Source organism: Chiloscyllium punctatum, chromosome 8 (assembly GCF_047496795.1).
Source record: "Chiloscyllium punctatum isolate Juve2018m chromosome 8, sChiPun1.3, whole genome shotgun sequence".
NCBI lineage: Eukaryota > Metazoa > Chordata > Chondrichthyes > Orectolobiformes > Hemiscylliidae > Chiloscyllium > Chiloscyllium punctatum.
The window spans coordinates 121,137,860-121,158,908 of NC_092746.1; the positions used below are offsets into that span (position 1 = coordinate 121,137,860).

General features: G+C 42.1%; 1 protein-coding gene across 2 annotated transcripts in view; it reads right to left on the minus strand.

The window, feature by feature from the left end:
* mindy4 (MINDY lysine 48 deubiquitinase 4) overlaps positions 1-21,049 on the minus strand; it is a 220,707-nt gene that overhangs the window by 104,267 nt on the left and 95,391 nt on the right. For both annotated transcript variants that reach the window (XM_072576365.1, XM_072576364.1), the window contains exons 8-9: positions 15,066-15,182; positions 179-270 (exon numbers count right to left, since the gene is read on the minus strand). In XM_072576365.1, the coding sequence (XP_072432466.1) occupies positions 179-270; positions 15,066-15,182 (209 nt within the window). The remainder of the gene's footprint in view (positions 1-178; positions 271-15,065; positions 15,183-21,049) is intronic.

Consider the following 21,049-nt stretch of genomic DNA (forward strand, 5'->3'; position numbering starts at 1 on the left):
TGGTTACAAGCTCACATTTCAAGTGAAACAGTGCCTTCCATACCTGGCCACAATTTCATAATTCTTAATGCCTGAGTAAATGAATTTGGGATAAATTACCTGACAACCTGTACGTCTGTATTTTTGAGCACTAGATGTGATACGTGTTCCTGTTTAAAATGTATACACATGCACTTACATGGCCTCACTGCCACTGTTAGCTATGTCCTCGAAGATCAGCTTTTGCAAGACACAGGCCTGAATTGCAGCCAAAACTCCACAAGGACCACCCTGAAAAGATAACAGAATTGTTCAAGCTGGTAAACCAGATGATACAGGAGCTCAGCAATGCAGCATTTCTGTCTAATAATTTCCTTGACCCTAAAAGAAAACTTGTATTTACATATGCAACATCTTTCATTACCTAAGAATATCAAAATGCTTTCCACAGCTAAATACATAGTTGGGATTAAGCGCAGTTGCTGTTGTAGTATAAGAAACGTGTCAGCAAATTTGTGGACCACAAGCTGCCACAAACATTTACGCGAAAAAGGCCAGAGAATACGTTTCATGCAGTGTTGTGCTCTTCTTCAAAATAGTAACATTGATCACTTGAGAAAGGAGGCTGAGAACACTCTCAGAGACTTGAGTACAAAGTCCAGGCTGATGCTCCAATGAAGTACAGAGGGAATGCTGCAGAATGAGGTGCAGCACGCAATGGCAATACAGAGGGGTATCAAATGCCCCCTAACATTACTGAATAAATTCCAGGCATTATCAAGTAACAGTAAATGAAGGATGGCTATCTGGACCCAGTAATTAGGATCTGCTAGCAACCAACAGTCTTCAGCAATCTCAGAACTCTCATCACACCAATGAGTTCAGATGAACATGATATCATGACGATCTGAATTCTAAATTAATGCTAAAACCTTGAAGAGGTGATTAGGATCCCAGCTGATTTTACTACAGGACATGTCAGATCCTAAAATGAAATCTGACTTGAGAGATGGCAGTTTGTTTTTCTTTCTTTAACATGGAAATCTTTCAGTACAGCATAAATGCACAAAGCTGCAGATTAGGTTTTAAGAATAAAACTGGAGTTTATCACAGAAAAGAAATAAAAATAAAACAAACCACGTTATTTAAATATAATAGAATTAGAATTCCTACAGTGTTGAAGCAGGCCCTTTGGCCCAACAAGTCGACACCAACCTCCGAAGAGTATTCCACCCAAAACCATCCCACATTACTCCACATTTACCCCTGACTAATGCATCTAACCCACACATCCCTGAACACTATGGGCAATTTAGAATGGCCAATTTACCTGACTGGCACATACCTTTGGACTATGGGAGGAATGTGCAGACATGGGGAGAATGTGCAAACTCCACACAGACACCTGAGGCTGGAATTGAACCCGGGTCCCTGGCGCTGTGAGGCAGCAGTGCTAACCACTGAGCCACTGTGCCTCCCCAGATAAAAAGATTTCAAATCACACTGCAAACTAAAATCCCACCACCTGTCCAATACCACTTGGCAGTTATTCAAAGACCAGAGAAACTTTCCTTCCCTGTCAAAACTGGACAATTAACTTTTTTCCCCTATGTTCCTGAGCTGTGAGCTGGGAAGTCTTTTTTTGAGTATCCACATAACTGAGATCGTAGACTGTCTCACCTCTGAATAATCAACAGAGATTTCTAACCAAACATTCTTGGTCTGTAAGTTTCACAAACTACGCTCTTACACCAAGGTAATTTATTCCCTTAACTGCTCTGAACAAACTCCTTTTTCTGAGAGAAACTAAATTCTGATACAATTTCAAGACTCTTCTTGACTGAAGCTTTCAACCAAATAAAAATAAAAATTTCTCAGCCGAGCTTTCACTAAACTCATGTCTTATGTTGTTCACCTCCTGTTGTAAACCCCAAAATACAAACAAACATTCATTAAGACCCCCAACAAGCCTTCAGTCATCTGTTCTCGGACTTAAGATCATGGTTTCAAAAAGATTCAGACTTTCATCACAAGATGCTGGATCTATTTGCTCACTTTGCAGCAGTTTCTTGCCAAATTTACTTTTGTTTGCTCATTACATAGCTGAGTTGCAAATTACTCAACAGCAATATGACGATCCAATATTACCATAATATTAATTCTAATTCATGGTGATTCTGATCGTTTAATAGCTGATCATGTTAAACAGATTTACATCAACTGATGTTAAACTGATTAAAGCTAGTTTATTACGTTTGCTGATTGATATTTTGTAGTTGCCATAAATCACTTTGATTGTTTTTTTCTTGTTTTAGTGCTTAAGATTCCAACATCTTAATAGCATTCCCAAAATCCCTTCAGGTGGTCATTGTTCACTTGTTCATCCAGTCAATGGGTTATTCAAGACCCAAGGTACCTGTAAAAAGCCTAGAGGAATTTTCTAAACTACAGGGGATTTAATTGATCTCAGCTGCCTGTATTCCTGATGAAAGGCTTTTGCCCAAAACGCGATTTTACTGGTCCTTGGATGCTGCCTGAACTGCTGTGCTCTTCCAGCATCACTAATTCAGAATCTGGTTTCCAGCATCTGCAGTCATTGTTTTTACCTATACCCGATATATGCCTTCTTCCTTTTTTTGACCACAGCCTCAATTTCTCCAGTCATCCAGCATTCCCTACACCTAACAGAAACAGACAGCCTCTAAACTTTCATTACGTCATTTTTGAAGGCCTTCTGCTTTCCCCCTATCCTTTTTCCTCCGAATAGCCTCTCCCAATCAACCTTTGAAAGTTCTTAGCTAATACCATCAAAATTGGCCTAATTCCAATATAGAACTTTAAGATCAAATGTATGTTTTTCCATAACTGCTGTAAAACTAATTCAATTATGATCACTGATCCCAAAGTGCGCCCCCACTGACTCCTCAGTCACTTCCCGTGCCTCATTTCCCAAGAGAAGGTCAAGTTTTGCTCCTTCTCTAGTAGGTATATTCACATAATGAACAAAAGATCTTTCTTATAGGCATTTATCCACATCAGATGCCATATCACTTGCCCTTCACTCCTCCCCAGAACATCTTGACACTAAGAACAGCTACGTAAGAATCCTACTATTGACTACAGTTCAGCCTTCTGGGTCTGGATGGGTTACTCTTCGGCGGGTCGGTGTGGACTGATTGGGCCGAAGGGCCTGTTTCCACACTGTCGGGAATCTAATCTAATCAAAAAAAACACTATCATTCCCTCGAGACTGATTACTAAACTTAGTGATCTCGGACTAAGCTCCACTCTCTGCAACTGGATCCTCGGTTTCCTGACCCACCAGCCACAATCACTGAAGACTGATTAGATTAGATTAGATTAGATTAGATTACTTACAGTGTGGAAACAGGCCCTTCGGCCCAACAAGTCCACACCGCCCCGCCGAAGCGTAACCCACCCATACCCCTACATCTACATTTACCCCTTACCTAACACTATGGGCAATTTAGCATGGCCAATTCACCTGACCTGCACATCTTTGTGACTGTGGGAGGAAACCGGAGCACCCGGAGGAAACCCACGCAGACACGGGGAGAACGTGCAAACTCCACACAGTCAGTCGCCTGAGGCGGGAATTGAACCCGGGTCTCAGGCGCTGTGAGGCAGCAGTGCTAACCACTGTGCCACTGTGCCGCCCACTGACTGGGGACAATATTTCATCATCACTAACACTCAACACTGGAGCCCCCCAGGGGTGCGTACTCAGCCCCCTAATGTACTCACTGTATACCCATGACTGCGTCGCCAAATACCAGACTAATGCCATTTTCAAGTTCACTGATGACACCACCACAGTCAATCAAATCTCAGATGGCACCGAAACAAGACTACAGACGGGAGGTGGAAGAGCTGGAAAAATGGTGCACTGGGAACAACCTAGCTCTCAATGCCAGAAAAACCAAGGAACTCATTATTGACTTTTGACGGGATGTCACTCATCCCCCCCCCCCCCCCCCGCTATACATTAACAGCACAGAGGTGGAAGGAGTGGACAGTGTCAAAATCCTGGGAGTGGTCATCCACAACAAGCTTTCTTGGATTCTTCATGTGGACGCACTGGTTACAAAGGCTCAACAACGTCTCTTCTTCCTCAGGCAGCTGAGAAAATTTGGCATAACGGCAAATACCCTCGCCAACTTTTATAGGTGTGCCATTGAGAGCATTCTGTCTGGATGTATCACTACCTGGTATGGCAACTGTACCATTCAAGATCGGACACGGTTACAAAGAGAGTGGTGAACACAGCCCGGACAATCACAAAGACCAACCTCGCATCTATAGAATCCATCTACCAGGCTCATTGTCAAGGAAAGGCCACCAACATTCTCAAAGATCCATCCCACACTGCAATGTTTTTCTAAAACCTCTACCATCAGGGAGAAGGTACAGAAGCCTGAACACATGCACCAGCCAGTGTCGAAACAGTTTCTACCCTACTGTTGTTAGAATACAGAATGGACTCTCAAACTCTTCACATTCGCCTGTACCTGTGTTTTTTCTTTTTGCCACTGTTTACCTATTATTTACTATCTATGTTACTTAACTCTGTGATCTGCCTGTATTGCTCACAAAACAAAGCTTTTCACTGTGCCTTAGGACATGGGACAATAAATTCAATTCAATTCAACTTAAATTCCTCTCCAACCAAGCCCTTAACACTAGGGTAGTCCCAGTCTATATTTGAAAAGTTAAAATCCTCTATTACAACCCTATTACAGTTAGTTCTGCTATAACGCTTGTTTCTTCAACACAAATTGACTTTAACATGATTGAAGGATTTTTAGATTAGATTCCCTACAGTATGGAAACAGGCCCTTCGGCCCAACAAGTCCACACCGACCCTCCAAAGAGGGACCCAACCAGACCCATTCCCCTACATTCACTCCTGATGAATGCACTTAATACTACGGGCAATTTAGCATGGCCAATTCACCTAACCTGCAAATCTTTGGACTGTGGGAGGAAACCGGAGCACCCAGAAGAAACCCACACAGATACGGGGAGAATATGCAAATGCTAAACAGACCTGTCTCTGTGGCGCAATTGGCTAACGCGTTCAGCTATTAATCGAAGGGTTTGGGTCTTGAAAACACCCAGGGACGGTGTATTTGTTATGGGCGGCACAGTGGCTCAATGGTTAGCACTGCTGCCTCACAGCACCAGGGACCCGGGTTCAATTCCTGCCTCGGGCAACTGTCTGTGTGGAGTTTGCACATTCTCCCCGTGTCTGCGTGGGTTTCCTCCAGGTGCTCCGGTTTCCTCTCACAGTCCAAAGATGTGCAGGTCAGGTGAATTGGCCATGCTAAATTACCCGTAGTGTTAGGTGGATTAGTCAGGGGTAAATAAAGGGCGTGGGTTTCTCTTCAGAGGGTCGGCGTGGACTTGTCGGGCCGAAGGGCCTGTTTCCACACTGTAGGTGTGGAATCTAATCTAATTGCCTGAGGCAGGAACTGAACCCAGGTCCCTGGCGCTGTGAGGCAACAGTGCTAACCACTGAGCCATCGTGCTGACCTGATTTAGACTAGTATTTGTAGAACACAAACTTTCTTCATCTGTAATGGCTACAATGCAATTCCGGTCCCATTTCTTTAAATGACACGCCTGCTGCATAATTTTCTTATAACGCAAGATCATACAAGAACATAACTGTTTCATAATATCAGAATCGACTGCATTCTTACAAATAGCGGAGACCTCATTACAAATTATTGAAATGCTAATAGCACAATCTTAATATGGTGATCATCTCTTTCTTCTCAGTTCCACCCAAATAACTTCACTTGATATATTACTTGGTGGTGGTGGTGTTGGTGGAAGGTTGTACTTCAGACTGGAGAGCTGAGACCAATGGCGTGCCATAAGAATTGGTACTGGGTCTACTGCTTTTTGTCATTTATAATAAATGACTTGGATGTGAATACAGATGGCATGGATAGTGAGTTTGCAGATGACACCAAAATTGGTGGTGCAGTGGACAGTGAAGGAGGTTATCTCAGAGTATAACTGGACCTTCATTAGGTGGGCCAATGGACAAAGGATTGGCAGATGGAATTTAAATTCAGATAAATATGAGGTGCTGCAATTTGGAAAGGCAAATCAGGGCAGGGGTTGGACACTTATCAGTGGGGTCCTGGAGAGTGTTGCCAAACAAAGAAACCTAGGGTTGCAGGTTCATAGCTCCGTGAAAATAGAATTGCAGGTAGGCAAGATAGTGAAGGCGGCGTTTGGTATGCATGCCTTTATTGGTCAGTGCGTTGAGTCTAGGAGTTGGGAGGTCATGTTGTGGCTGTACAGGACAATAGTGAGGCCACTTTAGGGGGAATATTGCAGTCAATTCTGGTCCTCCAGCTGTAGGAAAGATGTTGTTAAACTTGAAAGGGTGCAGAAACGATTTTGCCAGATTTGAGCTACAGGGAGAGGCTGAATCGGATAGGGCTGTTTTCCCTGGAGCGGTAGAGGCTGCGGGATGACCTGATAGAGGTTTATAAAATCATGAGGGGCATGGATAGGGTGAGTAACCAAGACCTTTTCCCTGGGGTAGGGAAAATAAGAGGGCATAGGTTAAGGTGAGAGGGGAAAGATTTAAAAGGGACCTAAGGAGCAACTTTTTCATGCAGAAGGTGATGCATATATGGAATGAGCTGCCAGAGGAAGTGGAGGAGGCTGATACAATTACAACATTTAAAAGGCATCTGGATGGGTACATAAATAGAAAAGATTGAAAGGTATAAAAGGCCAAATGCTGGCAAATGGGACTAGATTAGTTTAAAATATCTGGTTGGCATGGACAAGTTGAATCAAAGAGTCTTTTTCCCGTAATGTATGATGCTATGGCTCCACAGTGAGAGTTATCATCTAGTAGTGCAGTGTAGTTAAAAGCAGATTACATACTAGAAAGTTCTTCAGGACTATGCTAAAGGATTCAAATGGATTTAATTGATTCGCTCTTTCAAAGAGCACAGGCCCAGTAAGATGAATGGCTTCAATCTTCAAATCTTCTGCATTGTAAGTTTCTATCAATCACTAGGCAGGGTGAAATCGATAGCAAAGTGTTTCCATCTCCAAGGTAAGTTAAGTTGCCAATTCTCATTGCAACTAAGATCCACTGATTGGTTACAGGCAAGCTATCCAGCTGGGATCTTTACTGTGTGCAGTTTGGGTCAGTTTCATTGAATAAATATAACAATGAGAGGAAACTACCAATAACTTTTCAGGCTATTATAAAAAGGAAAACTTCAACCCTACAGAAAGCATTCTGTGCCCCAAGCCATCTCAGTCACATGGAGAAAATGAGGACTGCAGATGCTGGAGATCAGAACCGAAAAATGTGTTGCTGGAAAAGCGCAGGAGGTCAGGCAGCATCCAAGAAGCAGGAGAATCGACGTTTCGGGCATAAGCCCTTCTTCAGGAATGAGGAAGGTGTGCCAAGCAGGCTAAGATAAAAGGTAGGGAGGAGGGACTTGGGGGAGGGGCGTTGGGAATGCGATAGGTGGAAGGAGGTTAAGGGGAGGGTGATAGGCCGGAGAGGTGGTAGGGGTGGAGAGGTCGGGAAGAAGATTGCAGGTCAAGAAGGTGGTGCTGAGTCCGAGGGTTGGGACTGAGATAAGGTGGGGGGAGGGGAAATGAGGAAGCTGGAGAAATCTGCATTCATCCCCTGTGGTTGGAAGGTTCCTAGGCGGAAGATGAGTCGCTCTTCCTCCAGGCATCGTGTTGCCATGGTCTGGCGATGGAGGAGGCCAAGGGGAAGGTGCTGGGAGTGGACCTCCAAACAGTGGATCCGCCACATCCAAACAGACCCCACCACCAAGGATACATTTCCCTCCCCTCCCCTATCAGTGTTCCAGAAAGACCACTCCCTCTGCGACTCCCTCATCAGGTCCACACCCCCCCCACCAACCCAACCTCCACACCCGGCACCTTCCTCTGCAACCGCAAGAAATGCAAAACTTGCGCCCACACCTCCCCCCTCACTTCCCTCCAAGGCCCCAAGGGATCCTTCATATCTGTCACAAATTCACCTGCACCTCCACACACATCATTTACTGCATCCGCTGCACCCGATTTGGCCTCCTCTATATTGGGGAGACAGGCCGCCTACTTGCGGAACATTTCAGAGAACACCTCTGGGACACCCGCACCAACCAACCCAACCGCCCCGTGGCTGAACACTTTAACTCCCCCTCCCACTCCGCCAAGGACATGCAGGTCCTTGGACTCCTCCATCACCAGACCATGGCAACACGACGGCTGGAGGAAGAGTGCCTCATCTTCCACCTAGGAACCCTCCAACCACAAGGGATGAACTCAGATTTCTCTAGCTTCCGCATTTCCCCTCCCCGCACTTTATCTCAGTCCCAACCCTCAGACTCAACACCGCCTTCTTGACCTGCAATCTTCTTCCCGACGTCTCTGCCCCCACCCCCTCTCCGGCCTATCAGCCTCACCTTAACCTCCTTCCACCTATCGCATTCCCAACGCCCCTCCCCCAAGTCCCTCCTGCCTACCTTTTATCTTAGCCTGCTTGGCACACTTTCCTCATTCCTGAAGGAGGGCTTAGGCCCGAAACATTGATTCTCCTGCTCCTTGGATGCTGCCTGACCTGCTGCGCTTTTCCAACAACACATTTTTCAGCATCTCAGTCACATACCACTAATTCAAGCCACAATTCTTTCCAGCAACAGTCCTGCATCATCCCAGGATCAAAGCAATTAATTTGTATGCAGTTATCTTAAGTATCTGAATCAAGATAACACTAACTGCTTGTGTATTACAGTCAGTCTGCCCAAATACAAACTATCACAGCACTTTCAGTCTGCACAAAGACCCTTTTGATGTAAAAGGGACCTCTAAACTGAAAGCATATGCCCTGTAAAAACATTCCAGAGAGAATTAGCTTTTAAATAAAGACAGACTTGTATTTATACAACATCTTTCACAACCTCAGGATATCCCAAAAGTGTTTTACATGCAAGAAATTAGCACACTTATTCTACATCTGAACAAATTTTCAGCTTGCAGATCCTTGATTACCTGAAGGACAGTGGATGATTATTTTCAAATGCTACTCTGTTACCTAAATGTTTCACATTATAATCAAAGCCAATCATTCACAACAAGCCAAATCTCATTTATTTCTTATGAGATTCCAGGAACTGTGTCAGCGTTTCGGAGAAATCAGATAACCTATTCCTTACTCAATATAAATCAACTAGCCGATAACTTTAAATTGTCAATTTTGTTGTTGAAATAAGCAAATACTTTTAAAAGGACAAGAAAAGAAACAAAATAAATAGTAGATTTCTTTTGTATCTATTCATACACAGGGAAACACTGGTCTTGGTCTATGCAGGATTACTATTCCTTTTTTTAAGCCAAAATCTTTCAGAAAAGGCCCAGTTACGTCTCAAATTTTATAACCAGTTAAAGAAATCCAAACTATTTCTCTCTCTTTCACAAAAATTGCTGGAAAAGCTCAGCAGGTTTGGCAGCATCTGTGGAGAGAAGGCAGAGTTAACATTTTAGGTTACGTAATCCTTCCTCAGAACTCTTAGTTATCACCTCGTTATAGGAAGGATATTTTTAAGCTGGATAGGAATCAGAAGAGATTTACCAGGATGTTGCTGGGTGTAGAAGAAAAACTGGATAGGCTGGGAACTTTTTTTCACTGGTGTGTAGGAGGTTGAAAGGTGACCTGATAGAAGTTTCTAAAATATTGAGGGGTATAGATAGTGTTTCTCTCATAGTTATTTGTTTATTTTGACAAATTAATGAACACGAGGCTGAGCACCAAAGAGGGAATGCACTTGTACATACTACTGTGCACAGGGATTAGACGAATGAAAGCACAGAGGAAAGGGAAATGCACAGCAATTACTATGGGCCAACGATAATAGAGTGAACAAAAAGGCCTCTTGTAAAAGCTAGAAAAGACCGAACAGGATTCAATGTCATCAGCCAGGACTTTGGTTGAATGTGAGATCAGACATCAGCACTAAACAAACCGTATCCTCCAATTATAGGTCAAACCAAAACAGCCAACACACAAAGTTTGATTATGGATTTTGTCCTTCCAGAGTTTGCTGCACTGAGAGCATTCTCTTGAATGATTGGAACATGGGAGTGGAGAACCAGCAATGGCTGTGGTGAACCTAAAGTTTCATGCAGGAAGGTAAAGAACATGAATACCTTTTGGTCAAGAGTGCACTATGTGGAACCTAAATGCTTTTGCTGTCTGTGCATATTTTTCAAAGAGCCACCAACATGCACAGCAAAATCTTGAATAAGTGTCAGATTATTTGCTGCACATTAATAACATATGGAAAGCTTGGGGTGTTTGCAAGGCTAGGAATAATTGTTACATTCATACAACATAGAACAGTCTTTACGCGGAGAATGGTAAGGGCGTGGAATGCTCTATCTGCTAATGTAATCAACTCAGCCACATTAGGGAGATTTAAACAATCCTTAGATAAGCACATGGATGATTTTGGGATAGTGTAGGGGGACAGCTGAGAATACTTCACGGGTCGGCGCAACATCGAGGGCCAAAGGGCCTGTTCTGCGTTGCATTGTTCTATGTTCAATGCAACAGTAAAGCACAGGAACAGGCCCTTTGGTCCATGTCTGTGCTGACCATATGCCATTCTAAATTAATCCCATCTGCCTGCATTTGATCCGTATCCTGCTATTCTCAACCTGTTCTTGTATCTGTCTAAACACCTGTTAAACGTTATTACCATATCTGCTTCTACCACCTCCACACACCTACTACCCAGTGTAAAAAAAAACTTGCCTCACACATCTCCTTTAAACATTCCCTATCTCACCTTAAACCTACGTCCCCTACTATTTGACATTTCAACCCTGGAAAAAATCATTCCCAATATCCACCCTAACTATTCCTCCAATTTACATACTTTTTATCAAGTCACCATTAGCCTCCTAAACTCTAGCAAAAACAACACAAGTTTGTTCAATCTCTCCTTATTGCTAATGCACTCTAATCCAGACAACATCCTGGTAAACTTCTTTTGCACCCTCTACACCATTCTTATTGTGGCAACCAGAACTTCACATAATACTCCATTCCTAAAAATGGGTCAAAAATCATCTTCTATCTAATTCTTTTCGCTAACTGGTTTTCCCCCAATCACACTGGTTTTTCTAGGGAGTTGACAAGATGTTATCACAGGAAGTTATTTAGTGAATTACCGAATCAGACAGCAATCAGAATTGAAATACAATTTTAGACCCTCAAACTGGCAGGGTGAAAGCCTTTTGTTCGTGAAGGCTTTCATTGGCTGATTTCAGTCAGGGTTCTTTGTTAGTTAAAGTTCCAGATTCAACGTAAATTGGAATTTGTGCCCCACATTTATGCAATTAGGAGTGTTGTGGCATCAGGATATAAACACAGATTGGAGAAAACTTTAACAAAACCAGAAAAAGACAGATACACTCAGCAAGTGAGGCAGTTCCTGCAAAAAGACAGCATTTCAATTCAATAATCCGTCACTATGAGTGAAAAAAAAATTAGGTGTCACAGATTTTAAACAAGTACACAAATAGGAAAAAGGAGAGACTGGAGAAAAAAAAAGACAAAAAAAAGTGTACGAGAGCGTGGAAAGCAGAGGAAATTAAATGACCAAAAGGAGGACAATGCAAAGCAGAAGTGAATTGCAATGAGGAGAGTAAGGAAATAAAAACAATTTTCCAAAGTAATAAAAAGAGGTACTGAAAAACTGAGTTCGGAGAGATGGAATGTGAGGAGACTTGTGTGGAACATACACACTAGCAGAAATCTTGTTGGGCCACTGGTCTATTTCTGTGTTTTATGTTAGTACAGCAAAAGCTGACAGGACTTAAATCCAAATTCAGGTCATCCTAAGGAAAATTTAAACAACCAGATATTTATAAATAATCACAATCCAGCAGTCAGCTCCAGGCAGATTAATCAAGAGTAGGCAGCTCAGATGGGAAGCAAGTGCACATTCGTGCAACAGCCAAACCTCCACCCAGCTTGCCAGAGCACAGCAGGATTAAGTGATAAGCCTGCTTCTATTGCTTTTTATTGGGTTCTTCTTACATAAACAAATCCCACACACACTCATTCTCAAGACCTCAAAGTTTAAATAAAGTTTAAGATAATATTTGGTGTTTCAAAGACAACTGAGACATAGTTCAGGTCTTATCTACAGACCACACCTAATGTCATTGATACAGACCAGGCAAGCTTACCATGGAGCAACTTGGATTCAGCATTAAAGATGTGATTTGAGAAGGTTAAGGGTGCTAAAAATGTGCCTTCCAATTTACACAGGAGTGCAGCCACATAAGAATCTGGAATTTATTAGGTGGTGTAATAAACAGGTCATGCACAACCAGTGTTCCATGAAAGATGCATATGTGCATACCTATCTTGAAGGTGTGTTGTTTAAATGGCATTTTTCTGAAGCTTTTCATCCTTCACTCACTTGATTGACATTTGATTGATTGATTTATTGTCACTTATATCAAAGTATAGTGAAAAGCTTTGTTTATGCGCAGTACAGGCTCATAGTAAGGGGAAATGCACAGATCAGAGGCTGTAAAAAAACTTAGAGACAAACAGGTTACATTGTGCAGGGCAGGCGTTGGGCAAGATCAACGTTAGCAAGATCAGCACTATTTGAGGCGACAGTGTCTACTCATCAGTCTAATAACAGCTGGGAAGAAGCTGTTCCTGAACCTACTAGTGCCTGTGTTCAGGCTTCTGTACCTTCTGCCTGAAGGAAGAGGTTGTAGGAAATCATTGCCAGGGTGCGCTAGGTCTTTGATGTTGGCAGCCTTTCCACGATAGTGAGCCATGTAAATGGAGTTCTTGGATGGGATGGTGGCTTCCATGATGGTCTGGGCTGTGCACATAACCTTCTGTAGTTTCTTACAGTCCTGGTCAGAACAGTTGCCATTATGCACCCAGACAGTATGCTTTCAATAGTGCATCTCTAGACGTTAGTGAGGGTTCTTATGTACATGCCTAATTTCCTGAACCACCTGAGGAAGAAGAAGTGTTGTTTTGCCTTCTTGGCCGTCACATCTACGTGGGAAGTCCAGGACAGGTAGTCGGTTATTGTCACTTCGAGGATCGTGACACTCTGCACCCTCTCAACCGCAGTTCCGTTGATGTAGATGGGGTGTGTTGTCTTCCTTTCTTTCTGAAGTCAATGATCAGGATAATTCACAAGAAACAATCACCAACTTGTGAATTTTCCATGGCGATGCCTCTGCCAACCAAAGTCCACTTGCCAATCAGCACACTCATCTCATACAGTATAGAAGTTGTTTTATATTGGTAATCTTGCAAATAATGAAGGCAAGATGAAAAGCTTCAAAAACACTCAATTTCTGTACTGCCAAACAATTAATCTTAAATGTAATGTACTTGGCAATGTCTGAAGACAAATTGGACCCAAACTGTCATATAGCATTAAAGGAACTACATCTCTCAATCTGAAAATGCCTAACAAAATCCACTCCCATCTCACAGGAGAGATGATCACTGCACACCCATGGATCATGCAGTTGGAAATATTCATTAAATAAATTACCAGGGGGTAGAAAGTACAAAGGTTTTAATGAGTTAGGGAAGCCAGCAGCTTCCTGCATTCCGGTCAGTGTACCTCGGTGACAGTGACTAGAGAGCTGGTGAAATATATGGAAGTAAAGGAATGAAGAGCCACCTCCTTTATATCACCTTTGACCAAAACAAAGCAACAGAGGCTGAGTTAGAAACTGTAGAGTTGTAGAAACATTGGCCTGGTTTCTCGAAAGATTCAGCATTGGCATAGGCGCTTCACTTTTCATCTGAGCGAGAAGATCGTGGGCTCATTCACTGATCAAGCCTGAAGCTTGTAATTTAAGCTGGTTCTCTAGCACATATTGAGATACCACCTTTCAGATGAATGATGAAACCAGTATCTGCCCTGTAAGATGGATATGAAGGATTCCATCGCAGTCGCTAAATAATAGCAGGGAAGCCCTTCGACTAATATTTAATCCTGAACCAACATCTCTTAAATAGCAGTGAGACTAATGACTAGTTAAACTATTTGAGAGAATGGCTGCTACATTTCCTGCGTAACTCAGTGACTACACTTCAGAAGTATCTATCTAACAGTACTGCCTCACATTTTTGACAACAGTAATTAGTTCAAAAAGGAAACAAAATTTTAATTTTAAAGGGATTTATTATGCTCCAACCAGGGTCTAGTAATGCCCTAGACTGATTCTGAAGTTGCATTTTAATGGTGCTAACTCTAACTGCTCACCATTATTATGAAGTAACAGAATAGTTTTCCCAAGTACAATTTTTCAAAAGTACCTAACTAGCTGCAAAGTACCTTGCAATGTTCTGAAATAGGAAAGGCATTACAGAGTAAGTTCTTTACAATCAAGTGCAAAAATTCTATGGACCACAGATTTAGAATGGGGGAACATAAGGTTGATTTAGGAGACAGGCAAAGTTTTGGTCAAGTTATGTTCCCAACTGAGGTGAGCCAGAAGGACATCTGAATAGTCAAGCCTAGAGGTAGCAAATGCACGGATAGTGTTTCAACAGCTGCTGAGTTGAGCAAGGCAGAGTATGATAATTTTACAGAGGTGAAAGTAGGCTGCCAGGGTGATTACAGGTTGTCTGATGTCAGACTATTGTGACAGCTGTGTTTTTCTCCAATGTGAAACCCTACAGAGGGTGCAAATTATGTGGTGAACTGGTTTCGGGCTATCACAAAACCAGCAGATCAGTTGAGTAAACTCATGAAGGCAGTGATTACACAGGACTAAGTCAAATCAGCACAGGGCCTGTGGGTTTCCAATGTGAACTCATACCAGAAGTGGGAATTATAGTGTGGGTTGGTGCCAGAGTAATGGAAACTGTTTAGAAAACACTGTGGCTTTCATATAGCTCTATTCAAATTAAGGTATTTTAAGCATACAAGAAATACTGATTTCAAAATTACACATCTTTCTTATGGTGCTGTATAGCAAGAACAAGAACAGAAAATATTCACCTTCTTCTGAACAATGCCATATCTTAAGTCAGGGACATCACTGAAAGTGAAACTCTGTATCTTCCATTCCTCAGCAAAGCATGAGAAGCTGGACCCAAAGAGAAGATTTTTCACCTGCTGCAAATAAAATCAGAATCAAAGCATCAATGACTGATTACAGCACAGGAAGACGCTATCCTGATGAAGGGCTTTTGCCCGAAACGTCGATTTTATTGCTCCTCAGATGCTGCCTGAACTGCTGTGCTCTTCCAGCACCACTAATACTGAAAGACGCCATTCAGCCCATCAGGATAATGCTGACTCTCAAAGAAAGCTTGCTTTTAAAAAGATTAGATACCCACTTGAAACAAAATATTTCAAGAAAGATTGCCAACTGGCTTATTAAAGGTCATTGTAACATTAATATCACAGAAATCTTGGCTTCTAATTCTGCTTTATCACTATTACTGCCAGTGTAAAGAGTGGAGACGTTCTTTGAAGCACAGCGAGTTTTGTCAGTTTAGAACAGAAATTGAATTAAATTCAAGGTGGAGTTACATATTGTTCTTAGGGCCAAGAGATCAAAGGGTCAGGAGAGAAAGTAGGAACAGTGTCTGGAGTTGGATGATCAAACATGTTCATACTGAATGACAAAGCAAACTTGATGTACTGAATAGCCTCCTTTTCCTATTTTTTGTTTCTGCATTTCTAAATTTTCACAAGGGAAGGAAGATTTTCAGGGCTATGGCTCTTTGCAGGTAAGAGCAGGAAAAAAATTAACTGGATAGCTCTTTCAAAAGAGCCCAAAGAGGTATGATAAGCCAAATGACTTCCTTTCTGTTCTGCATCATTCTACGATCCCATGAGCAAACAATTAACTCGTTACAGGTCTTCCTGGCTCAAAATTAATTGAGGTTACCACTTCATAAAAAATTCAAATAACAAACTTCTCTTTAAAAATAATTATTTGATTTAGCAAATTGGAATTTTAAAACCCTCTTCATCTAGTGAATTTCTTACTTAGTTATGACAACAATCAGGATGCTGGTAAAGCTGATAACATCAATCAAACAGGTAGCTAGCTAATCTCGAGAGTGTGGTGCTGGAAAAGCATAGCAGACCAGACAGCATCCGAGGAGCAGGAGAATGGACGTTTTGGGCAAAAGCCCTTCATCAGGAATGGGGCTGAGAGCTGGGAGGGGGAATAAGATAGCTGAGAGTGTGATAGATGGATGAAGTGGGGGATCATGAGGGTGGTGCAAGTTGGAAGGTTGGAACTGGGATAAGGTGGGGGGGGGGGAGGGGGGGGGGGAGAGAAAATGAGGAAACTGGTGAAATCCACATTGATGCTGTGGGGTTGGAGGCAGAAGATGAAGCGTTCTTCCTCCTGGTGTCGGGTGGTAAGGGAGTGGCGATGGAGAAGGCCCACGACCTGCATGTCCTTGGTAGAGTGGCGTGGGGGTGATTTGAAGTGTTTGGCCACAGGGCTGTGAGGTTGGTTGGTGCAGGTGTCCTGGAGATGTTCTCTGAAGCACTCTGCAAGTAGGCATCCTGTCTCCCCAATGTAAAGGAGACTGCATCGGGAGCAATGGATACATTAAATGACATGTGGAAGTGCAGATAAAACTCTGATGGATGTGGAAGGCTCCTTTGGGGCCTAGGACAGAGGTGAGAAGGGAGGTGTGGATGCAGGTTTTGCAATTCCTGCAGTGGCAGGGGAAGGTACCGTGAGGGGAGGGTGGGTTGGTTGGGGCGGTTGGGGCAGGAGGGACCTGGCGAATTAATCTGGTGAGTTATCTAGGTAATCTGATCACATGACCTGGCGTGGCTTCCACTCTGAAATGGGGTACCTCAAACTGTATCGCATTCTCAGGACTGCACTGAAACTCTCAGAAAAAAAAACCGCACCTGAAATTGAGCCTTGTAACTGGGGTGCATAAAACCGCTGTTAAATTGATCCCAGCTAGTACGTTACAAATTAATTTCTTTTTCACTAACATCTCCAGCAATCATTTCCAGTAGGTTGCAGCTTTACTACTATCTTCATTAATAAATGTTCCACTGTTCTATCTACAGCCACCAGGATCTTTCTTGCGTTTTTAATAGCTTTGTCTTTTGTCTTAGCATTGCAAAGCAAGAGTCTACTGCTGTTCAAGCTTTTTAAGAGCAGCCAACTAGATAAATTCAAGTCACTGCATACTTTCGCCACATTTTCTCTATCTCAAGATACTAGATATCTGAAGTAAAAAGTAATATCCTGCAAATTCTCGGCATTAGAGAGGACTAGTTCATATTTCAGAATGGAGCCTTTAACTGCTCATCCACATCATTGAACTTGAGTACGGTTAGCAATATTGCTCAGCCAACACTGCTTTTTCCAATATTTGCATATTCTCAAGAGCTCTGCTCTCATCGCTCCTCTACTCCACATGACCTCCCCTGAAGTTCTTAGGGACTTATCCCAACATGTTCACCAGAGCTGCCTTAGTTCCTTTGAGAACAAACAGTAGCTAAAGAAACAGCTGGAGGACTGGCTACAGTTCTGTGACGACAACAACAATATATAAACATGTATTTATACCAAAGTGCAAAGAATGTCAATTATAGAATGGGCTTTCCATAGGCTAAATCAAACATTAAAATAGCTCAAATTGATCCTCCATAACTTAAAAATATGAGTTCACCTCATTTTGACATCTGTGAAAGCAACACTATTTCCATACCAAACGTTTCGGAAATTTGGAGACAATCATAATGAATCCTTTGCTCAGGACTGAACACTATGCTATGGTTTGTAAAGGGCAACAATTAGAGATAGGAGCTGTAGAAACTGCTCTCCCAATAGTCAAATGCTAACTCTGCCACAGAAATAATAATCAAACAAATTCCTAAATCTGATGATTGTATTCAGTTGACTGATCTCAGACTGGTCTCAGGGAATTAAAGCTGGATTCACTTTTTCAGCCTTTACTCAGTGAGTGGTACTCTTAAACAGTCAAGAAGTTATTTGTTCAAACCCCCATTTCATCATCTAAGCTGTTACACACAAAGAAAATTTCCATGCTGTACATCTCTATGCTCTAAGTGCTCAGGGGATACACTGTTTCAGAGGGGACATTAAGTCAAGGTCCCTTCTACATCTAAGATTGATTACATAACAACGGGGAGCAGGGGTAGGTCACTTGGCCTGTAGAAACTGCACCACCATTCATTAAAACCATGGCTGACCTTTTCTGGCCTCAGCTCCATTTACTCACCCTCTCATCACAACTCTTAATCCCTTTACCGTTCAAAAGATTATCTGTCTTCGCTTTGAAAGCATTTACTGAGGAAGCCTCAGCCATTTCACTGGGCAGGGGATTCCATAGATTCACAATCCTCTGGGTGAAGAAGTTCCTTCTTAATTCAGTCCTAAATCTGCTCCCCCTAATTTTGAGGCTATGCTCTCTTGTCCTAGTTTATACCTAAGTGCAAAGAATGTCAATTGAAACATCCTTTCCACTTCTATCTTATCTACTCCCTTCATAATTTTGTATATTCCTATAAAATTCACCCCTCATTCTTCTGAATTCCAACAAATATAAGAACAGTCAACTCAATCTCTCATTATAAGCCAATCCCCTAAACTCTGGAGCCCCTCCAGTGCCTCCTTTCTCAAGTAAGGAGACCAAAACTGCATGAAGTACTCCCAATGTGGCCTCACCAGCACCTTATACAGCTGCAACATAATTTTCCTGCTTTTAAGCTCAATCCCTTTAGCAGTGAAGGACAAAATCCAATTTGCTTTCTTAATTACCTGTTACACCTGCAGACCAACCTTCTATGATTCATGCACAAGGATACCCGGGTCCCTCTCAACAGTAGCACGATGCAATATTTTTACCATTCAAGTAATAGTCCTTTTACTGTTATTCTTATCAAAATGGGTGACTTCACATTTTTTAACATCGTATTCCATCTGCCAGACCTTTGCAAAGGGACATAGTGAGTGGGCAAAGTTTCACAGTCCTCTGCACGCTTAGCTCTACCACTCATCTTAGGGTCATCCGCAAACGTGGACACACTACACATGATCCAACTCCAAATCATCTATGTAAATTGCAAATAATTGCACAGCCAATACTGATCCTTGAGGCACTCCATTAGTTACCGATTGTCAACTAGAAAAGCACTCATTTATCCCCACTCTGTTTCCTATTGATTAACCAATCCTCTATCCATGCTAATACATTACCCATAACACCTGCATCTTTATCTCATGCAGCATGCCTTTTGTGCAGCACCTTGTCAAATGCCTTTTGGAAATCTAGATACACCAGATTACAGGGTCCCCATCATCCACCATACTCATAATGTCTTCACAGCATTCCAAAAGATTAGTTAAGCATGACCTGCCCTTCATGAACCCATGCTGCATCTGCCCAACAGGACAATTTCTAACTAGATACCTGCCCATCTTCCTTGATAATAGACTCAAGCATTTCCCTCACTATAAAAGTCAAGCCAACCGGTCTATAACTCCCTATCTTTTATCTACCTCTTTTTTTAAACAGTGGCATCACTTTTGCTATCTTCTAATCTGTTGGAACTGCCCCACAGTCCAGTGAATTTTGGAAAATTACCACAAGTACATTTGCTATTTCTCCCGCCAACTCTTTTAGTACTCTGGAATGCATTTCATCAGGGCCAGGAGACTTGTCTACCCTGAGCTCTATTAGCTTGCTCAACACTACCCCTGTCGTGATAATGATTGTTTCCAGGTCCTCACCTACCTTCATCTCTTTGTCAATTACTGGCATGTTATTTGTGTCTTCCACTGTGAAAACCGACATAAAATACCTGTTTAGTACCTCGGCCATTTCCTCATATCCCATTACTAAATCCCCCCTTCTCATCCTCTAAAGGACCAATATTTACCTGAGCCACTCTTTTTCATTTTATATATTTATAGAAACTTTTGCTGTCTTCATATTTTGAGCTAGTTTATTCTTATAATGCATCTTCCTTTTCTTTATAGCATTTTTGTGGCTTTCTGTTTACCTTTAAAGCTTTCTCAATCTTCTAGTTTCACTGATATTGGCCACTTTGTATGCCTTCTTTTTCAATTTGATAATTTCCCTTATTTTCTTAGATACCCATGGCAGAAGATCCCTTTTATGACAGTCCTTCCTTTTCACTGATATATACATTTACTGAGCACTTTGAAAAATTGCTTTGAAAGTCCTCCACTGTTCGCCAACTGTCCCACCATAAAGTCTTTGCTTCTAGCCTACTTTAGCCAACTCCTCCCTAATCCTATCGTAGTTTCCTTTGTTTAAGCACAGGATCCTGCTATTGGATTTTATCTTTGCACTTTCCATCTGTATTCAATCAAACTATGATCACTCCTTCTAAGAGGATCCCTAACTGCGACATCATCAATTATTCCTGTCTTATTGCACAGAACCAGATCTAGAATAACTTGGTCTCTGGTCAGTTCCATTACATCCTGTTCAAGAAAACTATCACAGGTACATTCAATGAAACTCAAGGCTACCCTGACCAACCTGGTTCAATCAATCGACATGTGGACTAAAATCCCCCATAATAATTGTCATACCATTTTTACAGGCATTAGTTATTTCTTTGTTTATTGTCCGCCCCAATGTGATATTATCCGGTGGCCTATAGACTATGCCTATCAGTGACTTTTTCTTCTTAGGAGTTTCTAATTTCCATCCAAATAGATGCAACCTTATTCTCCATAGAACCTGTACCATCTCCTACTGCCACTTGGATGTCATCTTTAAATATCAGAGCTACACCACCTCCCTTGCCTTTCTGTCTGTACTTCCGAATAGTATGATACCCCTATTAAAGAACAAGAGACTCTTTCTCCTCAGTTAATATTTATTCCACAATCAACATCACAAATAATAAAACGGGATATGATCACATCACTATTTATAATAAATCTTGGCAACATTTCACTGCTATTACCCTCAGTATAACAAGTTGGCACATGT